Consider the following 20,767-nt stretch of genomic DNA (forward strand, 5'->3'; position numbering starts at 1 on the left):
GATGGTAGTAAGTGGGGTTTGAACCTGGGTCTTCTGGTTCATAGGCGAGTGTGTTACCCACTAGGCTACTACCGCCTTCTATACCACCTAGTTACCCGCTAGGCTACTATCACACTCTATACTACCTAGTTACCCACTAGGCTACTACCACCCTCTATACCACCTAGTTACCCACTAGGCTACTACCACCCTCTATACCACCTAGTTACCCACTAGGCTACTACCTAGTTACCCACTAGGCTACTACCACCCTCTATACTACCTAGTTACCCACTAGGCTACTACCACCCACTATACTACCTAGTTACCCCCTAGGCTACTACCGCCCTCTATACTACCTAGTTACCCACTAGGCTACTACCACCCTCTATACTACCTAGTTACCCACTAGGCTACTACCACCCTCTATACCACCTAGTTACCCACTAGGCTACTACCACCCTCTATACTACCTAGTTACCCACTAGGCTACTACCACCCTCTATACTACCTAGTTACCCACTAGGCTACTACCGCCCTCTATACCACCTAGTTACCCACTAGGCTACTACCTCCCTATTTTAAAGCATGGGATTAACATATGTTCATGAACATTCTTTTTTATCGAATCATCATAGAATATAAATAAAACTCCAAGTAAAAAAAAAAAGACACAGTGCAGCCTATTATATTCATTCAATAATTTATTAGAACCTTTGTAAATCCAGTTACAAAAAATCTGATTTTTTTTTTTTTTTTAAACAAGCAATTTTTTTTTGTTTGTTTCATTTTTAAGTGAAAGTCATATATGAGCACAAAGCCTAATAGCAGGGTGGCTGCCGGCAGCCAACTGGGGAGGGTGAAGGTCAGGGCCAGCGTTGCTCCTAAAAACATGAGACCACATCACATCACATCACGCCCCGCCCCTCGTGGTGAATCCGGTCCATTCCTTTGTGGAATTCCCGGGAGCAGGAAGCCCCGCCCCCACCAAATAAATACCCAGACCCTCCCACAACTTTCGTAGGCACAGTTTTAACATCCTTCAATAGCACGCCCACCTAGCTACATACAACACATTTCAGAATACATCTTACATTTCTCTATCTGAATTAGTTTACAAAAGAAGTATCAAACCATATACTTGGGGTTTTTTGTTGCCTGTTATAGCTACGGTACAAAAAGTCAGGTATGTGTAACGGCGTGTGAAAATAGCCCCGTGTTTTTCATCCGCCCCCGTCAAGAATGGGTCTCATTTCCAGTCCCAAGACGTAAATCCCTAGCCCTTGAATCCTGGAATCGTTTGCCACCATCCGACCTGGCTTCCACGCTCAACAACGCACAACATCCTTGGCAGCGGCGCTTACAGCAGTGAGATTATTTAAGGTGTCAGAGGGGTCCATACCTGAGGGGTCATCTGGGGAAAAGTCATTCCTTTTCCAGCGTCAACTTGCCACAGCACCTGATGTGAGTCTCTTTAAGGCCATAACTGGGAGCGCTCATTTATGGGGCCGAACACTAATATATCACGGCACCGGTTAGAATGAGAGCTTATGCTTGCGAAACACTTTGTGGTTACAGTGGTTGGAATACAGCATGTGTTAGAGGTGGGCGGAGCTCCGTGGGTTTTTATTCTCGGCCACTTTGCTCGGGGGTAAATTGTGAAACTCCCCACAACGCAGAATGCCAGCGACATCAAGGCACTGGACGGGGCACGTTGCCCATCACCGGATCCAGTTGCTGCCGTAGCTCGACACGGACCGGACGCTGCAGCGCTTTTTCACGATCATGTTGATGTAGGCCTTTATAATCTTGGTGATTTCGCCAACCTGTGGACACATGAGGACGTTAGACCGCCTCTGCAGTAAAAAAACGATGACTGGGTGCAATTAAGACGGCGAATGTCCCACCTGCGGCGTCTCAAAGAACATCTCCCTCCCATCCACGGTGATTTTATAGGTGCTTGGTTGCGGGGAGCCAAAGAATACGATGTGCTCATAGGGGAACGTCTCCAGGGGTTTGGCCTCGCCACGTTTATACACCGACACGTTCTCAGCACTGACGCTCAGCCAAAGGTCGTGAGGGAAACCTCCTTCCTTGCACTGAAAAGACACAAAGTCGGTTCAGATTTCAGAGGAAGCAAGAGCTTTGTTTCATTTTCTGCATCCTGATAAATATATTTTAGATTGGAAACATTGTTCTGGTCGTGAATGAAACATCCCAATAAAGGACGGAATTTCCTTTCCTTGTAACTTCTACAGATGTATTTTCCTGGCTATATGGGGTGTTGGTGTTGGTGTCGGTAGTGGGCGTGGTCACGTTCACTATTAATTAAAGCGCCTGATAACCTGCATGTTGGTGTTGGTAGTGGGCGTGGTCACGTTCACTAGGAATTAAAGCGCCTGATAACCTGCATGTTGGTGTTGGTAGTGGGCGTGGTCACGTTCACTAGGAATTAAAGCGCCTGATAACCTGCATGTTGGTATTGGTAGTGGGCGTGGTCACGTTCACTAGGAATTAAAGCGCCTGATAACCTGCATGTTGGTGTTGGTAGTGGGCGTGGTCACGTTTGCTGGAATTAAAGCGCCTGATAACCTGCATGTTGGTGTTGGTAGTGGGCGTGGTCACGTTGACTGGAATTAAAGCGCCTGATAACCTGCATGTTGGTGTTGGTAGTGGGCGTGGTCACGTTCACTAGGAACTAAAGCGCCTGATAACCTGCATGTTGGTGTTGGTAGTGGGTGTGGTCATGTTCACTAGATATTAAAGCGCCTGATAACCTGCATGTTGGTGTTGGTAGTGGGCGTGGTCACGTTCACTATTAATTAAAGCGCCTGATAACCTGCATTTTGGTGTCGGTAGTGGGCGTGGTCACGTTCACTAGGAATTAAAGCGCCTGATAACCTGCATGTTGGTGTTGGTAGTGGGCGTGGTCACGTTCACTATTAATTAAAGCGCCTGATAACCTGCATTTTGGTGTCGGTAGTGGGCGTGGTCACGTTCACTAGGAATTAAAGCGCCTGATAACCTGCATGTTGGTGTCGGTAGTGGGCGTGGTCACGTTCACTAGGAATTAAAGCGCCTGAAAACCTGCATGTTGGTGTTGGTAGTGGGCGTGGTCACGTTCACTAGGAATTAAAGCGCCTGATAACCTGCATGTTGGTGTTGGTAGTGGGCGTGGTCACGTTCACTAGGAATTAAAGCGCCTGATAACCTGCATGTTGGTATTGGTAGTGGGTATTAATAATGTTTTCTGTGTGAATTATTCTGTGTATCACAATGACAAAAACTTAAATTTAACAAGAACAGACCAACATGAGTAACCACTGATGTGTAAAATCCAAATGTGCAAAATCCCTGTCACCTCCACATCGAACAGTGTAGAGCCGTAGCCAGGCCACTCCTTGATGACGTTCATGTACTTGACCATAGCCTGGTGCTGCTGGAGACCCTTCAGACGGGTCCACTTCTCCACAATGCTGGCCCTGGTGGCCGACATCTCCTCCTTCACCCACATCTCCAGCATCTGCTCCTCCTCCATCTTCTGCTTCTTCAGGGATCCCGTCTTGAGGGAGCGCCGCAGCGTGCCGTCCAGGAAGCTTGTCCTGCGCCGCTCCAGGGTCTGTCCTGACCCAGACGACGCGCCCACCTGTCATTTCAAACATTTTGCGATCATTCGATCATTTTATTCTATCTTAAATGTTTTATTCTGGACGAGAACCTGAAGAAATACTGCGGTCTTGTGACAGCCGCTACCTTGGTGTAATGCAGGATGCGGCTCCTCAGCCGCCCAGTGGGGTAGATCTGCTCCAGGTTCCAGGTGGCCCGGGCCACGTCGCCATGCAGGTACTGCAGCCGCAGCGCCGCCAGATGCTGGAGAGTCTCCTCAGGAGCAGGAAAGTGGCCGCTGATCAGGTTCTCGTGGGCCTGGTGCACAGAGAGACAGGGCAGAGGGTGACGGTGCGGGGACACTGTGACATGTAGTCTACCACAGGTCTGCATACATTCTTCATTTGGAGCCATCATGCACATGTCTCATATCAATCTTCATTAGATAAATGCAACAACGTTTTAAAAACGTTTTAAACGTAGGTAGGTCGACAAATCCACACCTGCTCAAACATGAAGACAAACTCCACCCCCTCCTTGGGCATGCTCTCCACGTCCAGGAAGCAGTAGAGCTTGAAGTAGAGCCGCCAGTTGTTGTCCGCACCCCCCTCGTCACCAGCAGCCAACCTAAAACGGCAAGGAGCGTCAATACTCCGTTTCGCTCGGACACGTACACTTAATGCCCTTCAACCATCAACATCGCAGAGATCAAAAAGTGGGCGTGGTTTTCTTTCTCAACTCCCCGTAAGACGATAATGTGGTGTTGTGGATCTCTGGGCACTCAGAGACTGATAAGATCAGCTTCTCCTCCATTTGTGCGAATTTGTGGTGCGCTGATAATGGGTTTCAGAGCAAATTGCAGCACACGGCATGTTCAACGTGAAAAGATCCAACAGAAGAAACGTATTTAGTGTTCGTTGTACCAGGAGAAAGTAAAGAAGGTTTGATGAATCACGACTCATTTTACCTCCACGGATGCTTTGTTCACTTTTGAACTCTATTCACTATTGAAAACTCACTTGTTTAAAAAGTATTTCAAACGAGTCTAAAAAATAAAATAAATGAATAAAAATATTTGTCTGTTCCTGACAAGTTCGGCCTTATCAGGGCTCTTAGTTTTTGTAACTCTCAATCTATAGAAACCGAATGAGAATTGCTGGTGTTGTTCTCTTGTAAGTTGCTTTGGATAAAAGCGTCTGCAAAGTAAAGTAAAGTAAAGTAAAGTAAAGTCATCATCAATGCCTACTAACATGAGTGAATGATAAAAATAAAGCATTCAGGACTGTCGGAAACCGTCCCCGTTGTCCAACTTAATGGGGTGGAGAGAAGACCAGAGTGTGAGTGTGTCCAGACCTTTGACTCTTTGTGTATATTATCAGACAAATTTGTCCAATTTATTTCATTACCAGATGATATATAAGGTACCACAGTGATTACACATCCTGTCCTGGACAAATCGTGCTCTTAAAAATTCACTCAGACCTCTCAAACTTGGCCAGCACGTCGGCCACGATGACCCGGCTCTCCACGGCGCGGTCCACGTTGTTATTGTGTTCAAACAGGGCGAACATGTTCCTGCTGTCCTCCATGGCCAGGCCTCGGATGAGCTTCTCCACGACCTGCACGCAGACGAACAGAACGTTCAGCGTTACGCCCGGCGGGCCGCCCTCAGGACCGCCCTCAGGACCGCCGTGACCCACCTCTCCTGCCGTGGTGTGGGAGTTGATGGAGATCTTGCAGGAGCCGCCGCCGTGGCAGTACACCGTGGTGGTCATCTCCTGCCGGGTCAGCAGCGCGACGATCTCCTCCTGGGACGGGACGAACTCGCGCGTCTTCGTCTTCTTCAGCGATTCGCCAACGAAGGCGGCGAACATCTCGATCTCGGTGCCAGGGAAGAGCTCCCGAATCCTGCAGATAATCAGTGAAGTGATTGTCACACGTGATACACAGCAGCACAGCACGCGGTGCACACATTGAAATTTGTCCTCTGCATTTAACCATCACCCTGAATAAGCAGTGGGCAGCCATGACAGGCGCCCGGGGAGCAGTGTGTGGGGACGGTGCTTTGCTCAGTGCCACCTCAGTGGCACTCGAACCAGCGACCTTCTGATTACGGGGCCGCTTCCTTAACCGCTAGGCCACCGCCGCGCCCTAATGAAATGAACCCTTGGCCGTGAGTGTGTGCAGCTTCTCCATATGTCCAGTGTCTGTTGTGTATGGAAATACACGTGCCGTTCCCAGCATGCACTGGGGCAGTGGCGGCCTAACGTAACTTTATTTAAACGCTGGTTCGCCGGCGGCTACGGACCTCTTGAGGTGGAAGCGCAGGTAGCGCAGGATGCTGCGGCTGGGCAGGAAGGTGCAGCTCATGCAGGTGAGCAGGTGCCAGTGCGCGCGGTTGGCCGGGCTGTTGGGCTGAGGCACGTGATTGGTCTGCTTGATGAGCTGGCAGTAGACCTCGTCGCGCAGCGGCCGCAGGTCCTGGCAGGTCTGCAGGATGCCCTGGATGATGGGCACCGGGTCGGAGACGGCCTCCATCTCCTGCAGGGAGTTGAAGATCTTCACCGCCTCGTCCTGGAGGCTGGAGTAACCTTTCTCCTTTTGAACTGGGGACGTTGGGAAGATGAAGAGTCACACGATCTCAACAGCACACTATCAGACTAGAATGAAGAAGGGGGCCTGGTCTATGGGTCTCTTTTGACCCACTTTCCTCCTCTAAGAAAGCCACGCCCCTTTTCTATGGACAGGGAGGGACTCACTGCTGGTGTGCACCTCCCCATAGGGCAGAGGGAGCAGCGGGGAGTGCAGAGGGTGCTGGGTGTATCTCAGGATGGGGTTCCTCCAGTATGTCTGCTCCACCGCCTCCATGTTCAGACTGCTCTCCTGCAAATCGATGTGTGGACACACACACACACAGATGAAACTTGAACTATGATCTTTTTATCCTTTTACAGTCCACATTGTGCACCACACCTTCTACAAATCATTTGGTTCCATGCACATTTTTCAGAACGTGTGAAGGTTGCAGGAACTCGTCACTGAGAAGAAGAGCCTGAGAGCAGAGCGGCAAATGCACAGCACCGCACACAGCAGGGAAACAGGAAGGGACGGAGGGTTCAGGACAGTGGTTGGACACACACGCCGCGTCCCACTCTACCTGAGTCAACTACCCGTCTCGGCCCGGGACATAAGCTGGGGGTGCAAGGGCGTGCGCTTCCACAGCTGCAGGTGAGACAGTAGCAGCTTCATTTTCTGCACGGGATTGTTTCAAAATCCTGCCCAATTAACGCTAAAATATATATTTATATGTATATATATATATATATATATACAGTACAGGCCAAAAGTGTGGACACACCTTCTCATTCTGTGTTTTTCTTTATCTTCATGACCATTTACGTTGGTAGATTCTCACTGAAGGCATCAAAACTATGAATGAACACATGTGGAGTTCTGTACTTAACAAAAAGTGGAGACCTGGCCTCCACAGTCACCGGACCTGAACCCAATCCAGATGGTTTGGGGTGAGCTGGACCAACAAGTGCTAAACACCTCTGGGAACTCCTTCAAGACTGTTGGAGAAGCATTTCAGGTGACGACCTCTTGAAGCTAATCGAGAGAATGCCAAGAGTGTGCAAAGCAGTAATCAGAGCAAAGAAACTAGAATTTATTTCACCTTTTTTTGTTAAGTACAGAACTCCACATGTGTTCATTCATAGTTTTGATGCCTTCAGTCAGAATCTACCAACGTAAATGGTCGATAAAATAAAGAAAACACGTTGAATGAGAAGGTGTGTCCAAACTCAATATATATACGCTCACAGAATCACCCCAAAATATAACATTTCTGCTTTTCTCCTGTACACGATTACCAGTATTGTTGATTAATTATTTTTACTCTCCCAATCTGGCAACACTGGTATAAAAAGGAAGAGCACATAACTGCTAAAGTTCTACTAAAACCCGAAACCTGACATAACAAATTGCACATACCGCTGATACGGGTTCTGTGGCAGTCGCTGTAAGAAAATGCCCTTTATAAAACCGACAACTAATGACAGTATTGTGTGTGTGTTTTTTTTTGTGTTATTGTGTATTTGCACACAAGCAGCTGCTGTTGACAGTTGAAACACCTCAGGTGACCCGGGCTCGCACCTTTATGTCCCGGATGAGCTGCTGAGTGGGCGTCTCTATGGGGACCTTGCTGTCGATGGCCCCCTGGATGGCCGACGCCCACCTCATGGCTTCGTTCAGAAGCTTGGTGTAGAGTCGATACGAGTGCTTACGCCCGTGCACGATGATGTTCCAGTAGCCTGGGAGGGGTGGAAAGATGAAACACCCAGTCTGACATCACATTTTACGGTCCACATCTGATCTTCATGCCTGTACAGTTAGTGCTGTACAGCTGCCAACTAACATACCATCACAATTTAAAGTGCAAAGAACCTTATATTTAAAAGCCAAAAGTACAGTCAGGAGAACAAACGTTAGATAATTGATAAAGAAGAAGCTGTGTGAATGTAGTCCTGTGGACTCTCCTTGAAAGGGTGAGTTTTTAATCGTTGCTTGAAGATGGAACGGGTCTGGACGCATCTCTTGCTCTTCTTTTGATGAGACGTGGCGCTTACCCGTCTCTTTGAAGACCTTCTCATCCGGCTGCACCACGGAGCAGAGGCTGTTCAGCACCAGCGTGCCCAGCTTGGAGGAGCTGCGCTCCGACGACTTGTAGTAGTCCAGCGAGTTGTTGGTGAGGACGAACCAGCGCTTCTTCAGCTTGAGGGATGTGCTCTTCCCACCAGACCGCACCTCTTTGTGCAGCCAGCCTGTGGACCACAGAACCCACGCGCAGGAACACCAGAGATCAGACGACCGTGCGAAGTGCATGCAGGTGTAGAAGGTGTAGAAGGAAGAAACGGATGAAGATCAACTAAGGTGGAATGAACGGGCTTCAGTTCTCTGACCTCGGACCAGGAAGTCCTGCCCGTCGATCCTGGAGTCTCCTTTGGGCTTCTGCAGAAGGCCGATCCAGTGGTGCATCTCCTCCGGCAGGTCCGAGTTGCAGTGGATCACGCGGTTGGCCGTGATGATGACAAACGAGTTTGGCCTGAAGAGGACCAGGTTCATTTAAAAAGAAACACGCCACCTTGTCTACTGAATATCAGGATCATGGCTGCCGTTTCAAAGCGGATTACATTCCCAAAGAAAAACAAATCTGTCCTCTCACCTGTCAGGATTATCTGATGCACAAACCGAGTCAATTAATCCCACATCCAGCGTTCCCTGAAGGGGCAGGAGTGCAAGGGTAAGCCTCTTAAAGAATCACAGATATTCCTCTGGGATTAAGTTGTCATAAACAGACTAAATATGAATGATATTAAAATGTCTGCTGTGTATTACCAAAAAACGTCAGAGCATGACGACATTGTGACTAGAGATAGGAGTGGTAGTATCCTAGTGGGTAACTAGGTAGTATAGAGGGCGGTAGTAGCCTAGTGAGTAACTAGGTAGTATAGAGGGTGGTAGTAGCCTAGTGGTTACTAGGTGGTATAGAGGGTGGTAGTAGCCTAGTGGGTAACTAGGTGGTATAGAGGGTGGTAGTAGCCTAGTGGGTAACTAGGTAGTATAGAGGGTGGTAGTAGCCTAGTGGGTAACTAGGTGGTATAGAGGGTGGTAGTAGCCTAGTGGGTAACTAGGTGGTATAGAGGGTGGTAGTAGCCTAGTGGGTAACTAGGTGGTATAGAGGGGGGTAGTAGCCTAGTGGGTAACTAGGTGGTATAGAGGGTGGTAGTAGCCTAGTGGGTAACTAGGCGGTATAGAGGGTGGTAGTAGCCTAGTGGGTAACTAGGTAGTATAGAGGGCGGTTGTAGCCTAGTGGGTAACTAGGTAGTATAGAGGGCGGTTGTAGCCTAGTGGGTAACTAGGTAGTATAGTAGTATAGAAGGCGGTAGTAGTCTAGTGGGTAACTAGGTGGTATAGAGGGTGGTAGTAGCCTAGTAGGTAACTAGGTGGTATAGAGGGTGGTAGTAGCCTAGTGAGTAACTAGGTGGTATAGAGGGCTGTAGTAGCCTAGTGGGTAACTAGGTGGTATAGAGGGTGGTAGTAGCCTAGTAGGTAACTAGGTGGTATAGAGGGTGGTAGTAGCCTAGTGGGTAACTAGGTAGTATAGAGGGTGGTAGTAACATTACTATCCCACTGACTACCATCGTGTCCCTGAGCAAGACACTTAACCCTGAGTGTCTCCAGGGGGGGACTGTCCCTGTAAATACTGATTGTAAGTCGCGCTGGATAAGGGCGTCTGGAAAATGTGGTAAATGTAAATGTAGAGATGAATGTCTGAATGGAAAACTGACCACAGCATTTTTGGGGTTGGCCTGCTCGTGGTGCATGTCCATCAGCTGCTGAGGGGTGGCGCTGTGTACCCGGCTCAGCACATTGAACCAGCCGCTGCAGGTATTAAAAGAAAAAATAATGTTTTAGCAATTTTTTTTACCATATCAGTCTAGTTGATCTATATTGGATTTGGTGTGCTGATTCTTCCACAAGGGGGCGCACATGTCACAGCACAATAATCATCTGCCATCCAGATCCAGCCAATATAATCCCCCCAAAGTAATCACACCGTTTCGGTTTTTAGTTATCTCGCATTTTCAAAACGTTGATTTTTAGCCTTTTTTTCATTTTATTTGCCAGCAATATAACACCAGGTTTAACCATCTGGTAATGTTGCTCACCCCCCTGCTGAAAACTTGGTATTACCCAGCCCTTCTTTTATTGGGTAATTAAACATTCGTGACATCACAGCCTTCCTACACGCCTGATCGTGCATTCTGGCCTTGGTTTTTGAAAACTGCGGCTCTGATCAGGGATCAGACGAAGGCCCACCTGGCGTCCTCCGGAGACTCGGCGTAGATCTGGTACGTCCGCTCCTCGGTCACGATGTTCAGGGCATTCTCCTTCTCGTGGTTGTCCACTATCTCCCTGTGAGACAGACCGGGGGGGTCAGAGGTTAATCGACGGGGGGGGGGGGGGTAACCGGGAAGGTCGCACGGACAGGTCACAGACGGGTCACCTGGCGGCGCGGACGTCGATGGTGCCCTTCAGCTTCTCCTCGCCGTCGTTCTCGAAGTACATGAGCTTGGAGTCCCGCAGCACGAACCAGCGCATCTTCCAGTTCCGGCGGGACAGCGTGGACATGCCGCCGCCCTTCTTATACAGCCAGCCCGACTTCAGAGAGTCCTGCTTGGAGCGGAACCACATGAACGTCTCGTCCTTCAGCACGCACCAGCGCCGCCGCCACGGTATCATCAGGCCACCTGGCGCGGGAGAGGGACAGGTCAGGAGCCGCGGGCGCCGGCGACGAGGGACGCGGTGTCCCCAACTCACCCTTCATGTACAGGTAGCTGTGGAAGTACGGCGGTCCGCCGCCGTTCAGCAGAGTGACTCGGCCGTTGGACACCTCCTCGTCCGTGTCCACGAAGCCGTCGTTCTCGTCGTCGCTGTCGATGAACTGAGCCACACACATCGCGTCAAATCATAATTCACAAATTATCACAAATCTTGACTTGCTTTCATCTCACTGCTCCTGAGCGTGAGGAGAAGCCGCCTTACTGACAGCACTGACTGATCTGAGGTCAGACGATGCCACGTTCCCAACAGCCTGTCTCCCACCTCCGGAATTCTCTCGACTTTCTACGGAAAGTAAATCCTACTTCTAGGAATATCGGCAGCACGGTTGCCACAGGCATCGTAACGTGACGCACGAGCGCGGCGATGGTTCGAATGTCGCTCGCGGGAGACGTCTGGGCCTGTCCCCACCCCCCACTTCTCCTTCCCGCAGAACAGGATTCGCGCGGGAAGCGTAAACACGGGCGCCAGCGGTAAAGTAAGGAATCATAGCGGCGAGAGAGGCGGACCGGGATCCGCTTTCATCCTCCCAGTTCCGGTGGTTCTCATGTCAGCAGCACGACCTGTTGGGCCAGTGGCGGCCTGGCGGGTAATCGGAAGGTCGCCGACTCGACCCGCCGAGGTCCCATTGATGATGGTACCGTGCTGTCACGGTGCCCACTGCTCACCAAGGGTGACGGTTAAATACAGAGGACACGTGTCACCGTGTCACCGTGTGCTGTGCTGCAGCGTCTCACAATGACTGTCACGTCACTTTCCTCATTTTCAACATGCATCAGAATCCGATGACTTATAAAACATATAAAAACCCACGCAGGACGTATGAATAAATATCTGGTGTGGTCTACAACAGAAGGGGTGTGATGATCCACGAACAGTAAAAATGTTTTTGCTTTAATCGTGACCCTGATTGGTCACTGATCAGTCATGTGACCGGACGAGACTCACCGAGTCGGAGCTGCCTTTGTAGGAGTCCAGACTGTTGTACGTGCAGGACGACTTCCTCAGCACCTCCTCCTCGGTCAGGTGACCATCTCCGCTGCTCCCCATGGCCTCCTCGAACTCCTCCTGGTCGTAGTCGGACTCCATATCGGGCGGGACGCCGGGGGGCGGCTCCTCGGGCGGGGGCGGAGGCGGCAGCAGCAGGCGCGGGGCCGGCTTCTCCGGAACTCTCTTTACGGAGCTCTTGGGGGGCGGAGTTGCCGAGCCGGCCCTCCTCAGGGCGGCGTAATGGAGCGGGGGCGCGGGGGGTGGAGGAGGAGGCGGGGTGGGTGGAGGAGGCACGTCGGTTCGAGCGGCGATCATGTTCCGTGGGAACTGGGGGGTCGGAGCCGGGACCAAGGGGGGTGGAGGCACGTCCACTCGCATGATCGGTGGAGAAGAGATGCACACCGTACCCTCGGCGAAAGCAGGTGGTGGAGGGGGCGGAGCCACGCCTGCAAACACGTCCTGTTCAGACGGGGGCGTGGCTGGAAGATCGGGCAGGGTGACCTCTGCGTCCTCGGCGTGGAATCCCTCGTCGTTCTCCTCCTCCTCAGCGAGAGGAGCGGTCGCAGCTCCCGTCTCTGACACGTCATGGAGGTTCTCCTCGCTGGACAGCGATGGCTCCAGTCCACCAAAGTCCAGCAAGTCCAGGAACTCCGTGGCCACGCGGGACGCCTCCTTTTCCAGCCGCAGGATCTCGGCCTCGCGCCGCAGCCGCAGCTCCTCCCTGGAACCCTCGCCCAGCATGGACATGCCCTCCTCACGCTGCCGCTGCAGGCGCTCGATCTCCCGCTCCAGGCGTACGATCTCCTCCATCTGGCGGCCCTCCTCCTCGGACGAGTACGGGCCCAGGCTGCCGGACGAGCACAGGGGCTTCTGCAGAGGGAGAAGACGAGAGGCGGGATGAAACGGGACGGGACTCCGCCCATCCAGGCGAAATTCATAATCCTGCGTCTGGCAGACGCATTAAAAAAGAAATCACCGCCCGGCTGTCTGGACCTTCAGAGCACGAACACGGCCGGATGAAATTTACCTTCAGGCAGAGAGGATTTCTTCCCACGGAGTCCCTGCGGAAAGCGAGGAGACAAAAAGCGGAATCCAGTTAGGATGAGCCGATTACGGACGGCCGAGCGCGGGCGTCCTACATTTTAACAGGGTTACTCGATTCCAGCGCCGCGCTCCATAATCAATATCGGGACACGTTGCTGCTGAAGCGCTAAGTGACGCAAGGGTCGATGGAGTTCGGCCTGTATGGATGTTTAACCGAAACACTCTGAAGCTTCTAAAGATTTTCATCAAACGTCGCTAATGTTACAAAGTTGCCATTTTACTGTCTGCTCATATTATTATTAACCAATAACAGTTTACTTCCAACCAAGATTCAAGCTTCAAACTGCTAGGTAGTATAGACGGTGGTAGTAGCCTAGTGGGTAACTAGGCAGTATAGACGGTGGTAGTAGCCTAGTGGGTAACTAGGTAGTATAGAGGGCGGTAGTAGCCTAGTGGGTAACTAGGTAGTATAGAGGGCGGTAGTAGCCTAGTGGGTAAATAGTTGGTATAGAGGAGGTAGTAGCCTAGTGGGTAATTAAGTGGTATAGAGGGCGGTAGTAGCCTAGTGGGTAACTAGATGGTATAGAGGGCGGTAGTAGCCTAGTGGGTAACTAGGTAGTACAGATGGCGGTAATAGCCTAGTGGGTAACTAGGTAGTATAGAAAGTGCTAGTAGCCTAGTGGGTAACTAGGTGGTATAGAGGGGGCGGTAAGTAGCCTAGTGGGTAACTAGTTGTTATAGAGGGAGGTAGTAGCCTAGTGGGTAATTATGTGGTACAGAGGGCGGTAGTAGCCTAGTGGGTAAATAGGTGGTATAGAGGGGCGGTAGTAGCCTAGTGGGTAACTAGTTGGTATAGAGGGAGGTAGTAGCCTAGTGGTAATTAAGTGGGTATAGAGGGCGGTAGTACCTAGTGGGTAACTAGATGGTATAGAGGGTGGTAGTAGCCTAGTGGGTAAGTAGGTGGTAGTAGCCTAGTGGGTAACTAGGTGGTATAGAGGGGGAGTCGGTAGTAACCTAGTGGGTAACTAGGTCGTACAGAGAACGGTAGGTAGCCTAGTGGGTAAGTAGATGGTAGTAGCCTAGTGGTAACTAGGTGGTATAGAGGGCGGGTAGTAACGTAGTGGGTAACTAGGTGGTATAGAGGGTGGTAGTAGCCTAGTGGTTACTAGGTGGTATAGAGGGCGGTAGTAGCCTAGTGGGTAACTAGGTGGTATAGAGGGTGCTAGTAGCCTAGTGGGTAACACACTCGTCTATGAACCAGAAGACCCAGGTTCAAACCCCACTTACTACCATCGTGTCCCTGAGCAAGACACTTAACCCTGAGTATCTCCGGGGGGGGCTGTCCCTGTAACTTCTGATTGTAAGTCAGGCGTCTGGTAAATGCTGTAAATGTAAATGCCTTTATCCATCTACTTCTACACGCCTATGCAAATTTGCACTAATGCTACATGCAGTTGGCTGATGCACCTCCCTGCGTGTCCATCTTTCCACTCATGTCCAACATGTCTTCTAGAGCTAAAACTGCACTTTTATTGCTAAGAAGTTGTATTTGCTGGACCTGCTGGATTCCTCCTTTTTGGACTCGTTGCTCCTCAGCTCCTCCTGCCTCTTCCTCTCTTCTTCCTCCTCCTGCTGCAGTCGGATCCTCCTCGCCTCCTCCTCTTGTTCTGCCTTTCTCCTCTTCTCCTCCTCTTCGCGTCTCAGCCTCTCCTCCTCCTCCTGCCTCCTCCTCCTCTCCTCCTCTAGTCTCTGGTGCTCCCGCTCCTCCTCCTCCTGCCTCCGGCGGCGCTCCTCCTCCTCCCGGCGGAGCTGGCGGTGCAGGCTGCGGGCGAGCTGACCTCGCCGGTGCTTCTGCAGGACGAGCGTGGCCGAGCGCAGGCGCAGGAACACTCGCCTCCAGAAGTGAGCGCGGTAATTCTTTTGGATGGTGACGGTGCTGGCCAGGACTTTCCTGTAGTGCTTCCTGTTGCCGTGAGACAAAGGACGAGTTAATGGCACAACTAGCAGATAAGAAGGGTTGTACTTTAACGCACTCTTCGTTTGGTTCAGACCGAACCCCTTCCCAGAAGCCGTACTGATCTCAGGACAGTTGAAGGTAAAGCCCCAGGAACGAGTGCATGCAGTGCAAGGTCGTAAAAGTCCACACACTTATTTACTGCTGAAGGCGCAACGGAGAGGAGCAACTGGTGCAGAGGGCTGATCTGGGATCAGGCATTACCTCTTGTGTGCTGATTCTAGATCAGTAGTCCAAGCCCCTGAAGCCCATCGCAGCTCACAACACACAGAGAGAGAGAGGAGAGAGGAGAGAGAGACACTGGTCCCATTCTATAGCTGCCAGCGCATTATTAGTTCGTTAACCCTTTGACTCTCGACCTGGAGTGTGATGGTGGATGGAAGTGGCAGCAGCAGCTGTGTTTGTCCTAGAAAGCCTCCACTCTTATATAAACTCCTCAGAGCCCCCCCCCACACACACACACTCACACACACACTCACACACTTTCACGAGTTACATTCACGCCGAAGCGCGCCGACGTGTCCTTGTCATGCTCTTCGCTGTGAGTGAGTGCGGACGCCACAGGCTGGCGGATATAAGCGCGGGCACAGGCGCCCGTCTGACCCCCCCCCCGACCGCAGGCATGCGTCTGAACCCCTTCCGGCTGTCAGGGCCGACGGTGAGAGTGCTTCTGAATGCGGCGGGAAGAGGCCTCCGGCCCGGCTGAGCGCCGGGACAAATTACGCCCTGTCAAGTAGATCCGTCAGATCGGCCCCTGCGCGTTGGACCGTATTAATGCCTCCTCTCCGCTCTCTCGGACTCAGCAGAGGTTTTCTTTTCCGTTTTGGTCCGGTAGGAGTAGGGTGCCGGGGTTCAGTGCGGTCACCGGATTCCACCGCATTCATCAAATAATAAAGGCAGAAACGACATAAATCCATAAGGGACGGGCGACGTCGTGAATATGCGAAAACGTTCTTTTCCACTCGGCTTCTTAACGTCTCGTCGTACAATAAAGGTGCCCATTGTGTCGCCTGACAGAATCAGCCCATTCATTCGCCTGTGACTGACACGTCCTTCCCCATCACTGCGTTCACATATGAAGCAGGACAGAGATTAATGAACATCAGGGCAAAGTGAACCTGTACCCCTCTCACCTACACACACACACACACACACACACACAGTAGATTTACAAATTTTGCAAGGGAGGATGTGATAAACATGGCACTGAAGTACTTAGCAATTAACGCTAATGGACTTTTATATAAACTTAAATCTAAACATGTCTGAAAGTTTTGCTCATTGTCTGTGCATGCACACACACACACACATCAGCCTCGACTTGAGTAACACGCTTTCGTGACGTTAAATGCACGACTCACCTTGCCACATAGCTCAGTATGTGGGCTCGGATCACCATGCCCGCTGCACGCCTCGCCTCCTCTCGCTCCCTCTCCAGCCTCTGCTCGAGCGCCTCACGCAGAAACACCTGCGTTGCACAGAGAGAGAGAGAGAGAGAGAGAGAGAGAGAGGACAGCAGAGGTGAGGTCGGAGTGTGTGAGCCAAGCTCTCCTGCAGGCTCAGGCATTGTGTGTGTTGACGAAACCCCAAACAAACCCTGTAGCGAGAGGGTCCTCTTCCTGCTGCTCCCCTCTCCGGGAGCGAGTGACAGCAACGTGCATGGGCACAGAGAGAGAGAGAGAGAAAGAGAGATGGCGTGTGTCCACCGAGCAGGCCACACCCCTCCTTGTGTTCGTTAAAGTGAGAGGCTCGGAGAGACGGCGAGACTCCCGACACACTTAACCCCTCCCTGCCCATTGCTGCACTCTCACTGTTCAGCTCTTCCAAAGAAACTTATCAAGATCTACTCAACCACTACTACAGTAACAGCTCTACTTAATCTCTTCAGTAACAACATGTTAACCTCTACTCAACCACTACTACGGTAACCGTTCTACTTAATCTCTTCAGTAACAACATGTTAACCTCTACTCAACCACTACTACGGTAACCGTTCTACTTAATCTCTTCAGTAACAACATGATAACCTCTACTCAACCACTACTACGGTAACATCTCTACTCAATCTCTTCAGTAACAACATGTTAACCTCTACTCAACCACTACTATGGTAACATCTCTACTCAATCTCTTCAGTAACAACATGTTAACCTCTACTCAACCACTACTACAGTAACAGTTCTACTCAATCTCTTCAGTAACAACATATTAAGTGTTACCAGTGCTACAGTAACAGTTCAGTAACCTTCAGTAACTGCTTAGATCTACTAAACCACTCCTAGAGTAACAGCTCTACCTTATCGCTCAGTAACCTCTTATTAAGCTCTACTCAACCACTCCCACTCCTCTACCCAATCACTTCAGTAAAAACTCATTAACCTCTACTCAATACCTTATTACAATTCAACTAACTGCTACTCAGTACCAGCTCTCATTAACCTCTACTCAACAACTTCTACAGTAACTGGAGCAGTGGTGGCCTAGTGTTTAAGGAAGTGGCCTCATAAGCAGAAGGTTGCTGGTTCGAATCCCCAGCCACCAAGGTGCCACTGAGCAAAGCACCGCCCCCACACACTGCTCCCCGGGCGCCTGTCATGGCTGCCCACTGCTCACTCAGGGTGATGGTTAAATACAGAGGACACATTCGTTGTGGTACTGTGTGCTGTGCTGCAATGACATCACTGATGAACGTTCAGCTAACCCAGTTAACCAGCAACCACATTTTTTACAGTTTGAACAAACCTGTAATTAAACATTACTTAACCACTCCTACTTTACCATATCCTATTAACTGTTACTAAAGTACTCCTGCACTGTCAGAAATCTCTTTAAACATATCACCATCGCCACTCCTACACTAACAACTCTTGCCAGGTCACTTCCTGTAAATGTGCCATATTAACCCTCGTCAACTCATACACCAATATCACTTTCTAACTACTCCACCTAAAACGTGCAGAAAGAGCTCCTTAACCAGGACTACAGCCGTAGCTGTTTCAAAAAAGACCCCCCACGCCATGTTGGGCTGGTTCTGCTTGTGCTCACCTGCCTCGTGTCCTTTGTGTGCCTTCTCAGATAATGTGTGAATAAACAGATTGCTATTCGCCTTCCAAGATATGTTGTCCCACATCTCGCCACACCGCCCGTCCACCCCTCAGTGTGTGTGGCGCGTCCCTTGTCCCCCCACCATGTCCCATTGTTAGAGTTCCCGGTGCCGAGGGCCCAGATGTTCCCGTAATCAGTGACACACAGCTGTAAAGCACGCACACACACACACACACACAGACAGACACACAAAGAGGAAGTTTCCTTCCCCACATCCCACACAACTCCACAGGCACGGCTCACCACATTCGCACAATCAGCAGGGATATAATTACTCACAGATTATTTCAACAAAGGAAATGCAAGCCTCACACACACACACACACACACACTGTAAATGAGTCCAGACACACTGGAGACGCGAGTTAAACGTTTAACTTCGTTTAAAGGCTCCAATTTGCAAAATACGGTTAGAAAAGGTTTTAGCTGAAAAGCTGTGGGACCGCAGTTCAGGCCCACCTTCGTCCACGGAGGCGCAGTGAGCAGGTACGTGAAGCCGGTGTGCAACTCGCACGTTGCACACTCACCTCGCGTGTGGAAATAAGTAAAAATTTGAGCGCGCGGCATTAGACCGACATCGGTCTGCCTTTATTTACTCCGAGTTAAAGGAGGTCGATTGGCCAGATTGAGAACGACACTGTTTGTGTGTGTGTGTGTGTGTGTGTGCACAGCTGACCTGTTGTGTGTGTGACTGGCCCTGACCCTCACACTGAACAATGGGCCCATTTTACAGCCAAACAATTAAGTAGGCATGACTCCCTTCAGTGCAGAGTGTGTGTGTGTGTGTGTCTGTGTGTGTGCTCATGCTCAGTGGCTTCCATCTTGTGTTTTCGACCCTTTCCTGTCACTGTCCACACTGCTTGTGTGTGTGTGTGTGTTTTCTGCCCACAGTTCACACGGTGACCCGCTGCTGTGTTCATAAGTCAGCAACCAAGTGACCGCCACCACCAAAAAGCAGGAGCACCGCACTCCAACTACACAGAGGAGGCGGGACCAGACGAACAGTGGAGACCCTCGGATGACGGGGACAGTTCTTGTCCGAGTCTCCGTCTCGTCCTCGCTGCTAATACGTGACCGGCGGAGCTGCCTCCCTGACCGGACCTGCGAATAATTAACCATCTCACCATTCCTGCACAACCGCAGAGAGGCCGATGTGACGTGGGCGGAGCTGGAAGTGTGTATTGTCATCACTGCATACGAAATTCTTTATGTTTACATTTTTGTGGAGTGATAAAAATACAACGGATGCATTGTAGATGTGTAACACACACACACACACACACACACACACACACACACACACACACACACACACACACAGAGCTGAGTGATACTGGCAGCCAGAGGGGAGTGTAACAGAGCTCATCTTTCCAGTCAGGCAGCGCTGTGGACGCCACAGAACCCCACCCCCACGCTGATGGGCATTCAGCGTCCAAACCACAGCGCCAGCCATCCAGACTCGCTCACACACACACACACACACACACACACTTTCTAGCTCACAAACAGTGTATGTGGGTTTAACATGGAAAACAAAACACTGACAGACGAGACGTCCAGCCTTGAAAAAAGTTGTGAGAGTCAAATTCTCTCTCTCTTTCAAACACACACATACACACACACACACACACACACACACAGACATCAGTAGGTAGGGTTACACTCTTGTCACCTTTTGGCTTGCTGTGTGTATTTGTGTATTCTAGATATGGAATGTGTGTGTATGTCACCTGCGTGTTTGTGTGTGGTTGGTACTTGTGTGCTTTTTTACGGTGTGTGTGTGTGTGTGTGTATTCATACCTTGGTCTTGCCCAGCTGCCACTCTTTTCCTGCAGAGTCACATGCCCTCAGCAGCTCAGCACACGATTTTCTGTCATCACACGCCGCCGTCTTGTTCATCAGCAACATCTTATACCTAACACACACACACACACACACACACACAGAAATCCCACATAAGCATACCTGTAACAATTCAGCATGTGTATGTAAGTGTGTGAGAGTGCGTGTGTCTCACCGACTGTAAAAGTCCTGGAACGTTCTGCGGACGGGGAACCCAGCCCGGCGGATCTTCACTGTCTCCAGCATGCCCGAGTAGCGCAGCTGGTTGAGGACCACTTCCGGGTCAAACTTGTTGGGGGTCTACAGGCAAGACGCACCGCATCACTGACACAGAATGAACTTTGACCCCCCCCCATTAAAGGGACAGTCCGTGAAAATCTGGGGCGATGAATAACGGCAACGGTGTTGAGAACTTCCTGCCATTTCCATTTACGGCATTTGGCCGCCGCCCCGATCCAGAGCGACTTACAACACCATCAATGAAGTGATCACTTCACTAGGACCCAAAATCATAAGTCAGGCTATATGAAAGTTGCAAGTTAGTCTAAGTATTCTCTAATGAGGACGGTCTGAGGACATTCTGACCTCGAGGGGAAGCCCATTCCACCACGTAGGGGCCAAGACAGAGTCTTTTCCGTCACTCTTATTAATGATCATGTCTCATGAAGCTGTTCGTGACGATGAGAAAAGTGTGCAGAGCCGCCATGAAGGAAAAAGACAATCTGATTGGCATCAGATAAATTTTTGATATATCCCCACAGCCTCCACAGAGCAGCGGTGTTC

At 50.6% G+C, this 20,767-nt stretch overlaps 1 protein-coding gene across 2 annotated transcripts in view; it reads right to left on the reverse strand.

Annotated features, from left to right (window-relative positions):
- Positions 1-665: 665 nt before the first annotated feature.
- The window catches only part of myo10l3 (myosin X, like 3), a 69,893-nt gene continuing 49,791 nt past the window's right edge, over positions 666-20,767 (reverse strand). For both annotated transcript variants that reach the window (XM_028992339.1, XM_028992341.1), the window contains exons 20-42: positions 20,160-20,284; positions 19,943-20,057; positions 16,399-16,505; positions 14,582-14,986; positions 13,007-13,040; positions 11,938-12,849; positions 10,969-11,092; positions 10,655-10,898; positions 10,468-10,563; positions 9,936-10,029; positions 8,810-8,865; positions 8,547-8,689; positions 8,214-8,408; positions 7,741-7,898; positions 6,345-6,468; positions 5,894-6,191; positions 5,286-5,493; positions 5,068-5,204; positions 4,089-4,212; positions 3,733-3,903; positions 3,341-3,625; positions 1,887-2,078; positions 666-1,805 (exon numbers count right to left, since the gene is read on the reverse strand). In XM_028992339.1, coding sequence (XP_028848172.1) covers positions 1,701-1,805; positions 1,887-2,078; positions 3,341-3,625; positions 3,733-3,903; positions 4,089-4,212; positions 5,068-5,204; positions 5,286-5,493; positions 5,894-6,191; positions 6,345-6,468; positions 7,741-7,898; positions 8,214-8,408; positions 8,547-8,689; positions 8,810-8,865; positions 9,936-10,029; positions 10,468-10,563; positions 10,655-10,898; positions 10,969-11,092; positions 11,938-12,849; positions 13,007-13,040; positions 14,582-14,986; positions 16,399-16,505; positions 19,943-20,057; positions 20,160-20,284 — 4,452 coding nt within the window. In that variant the 3' untranslated portion in view covers positions 666-1,700. The remainder of the gene's footprint in view (positions 1,806-1,886; positions 2,079-3,340; positions 3,626-3,732; positions 3,904-4,088; positions 4,213-5,067; positions 5,205-5,285; positions 5,494-5,893; positions 6,192-6,344; positions 6,469-7,740; positions 7,899-8,213; positions 8,409-8,546; positions 8,690-8,809; positions 8,866-9,935; positions 10,030-10,467; positions 10,564-10,654; positions 10,899-10,968; positions 11,093-11,937; positions 12,850-13,006; positions 13,041-14,581; positions 14,987-16,398; positions 16,506-19,942; positions 20,058-20,159; positions 20,285-20,767) is intronic.

The sequence above is a fragment of the Denticeps clupeoides genome, chromosome 9 (genome assembly GCF_900700375.1).
Source record: "Denticeps clupeoides chromosome 9, fDenClu1.1, whole genome shotgun sequence".
Taxonomy (NCBI): domain Eukaryota; kingdom Metazoa; phylum Chordata; class Actinopteri; order Clupeiformes; family Denticipitidae; genus Denticeps; species Denticeps clupeoides.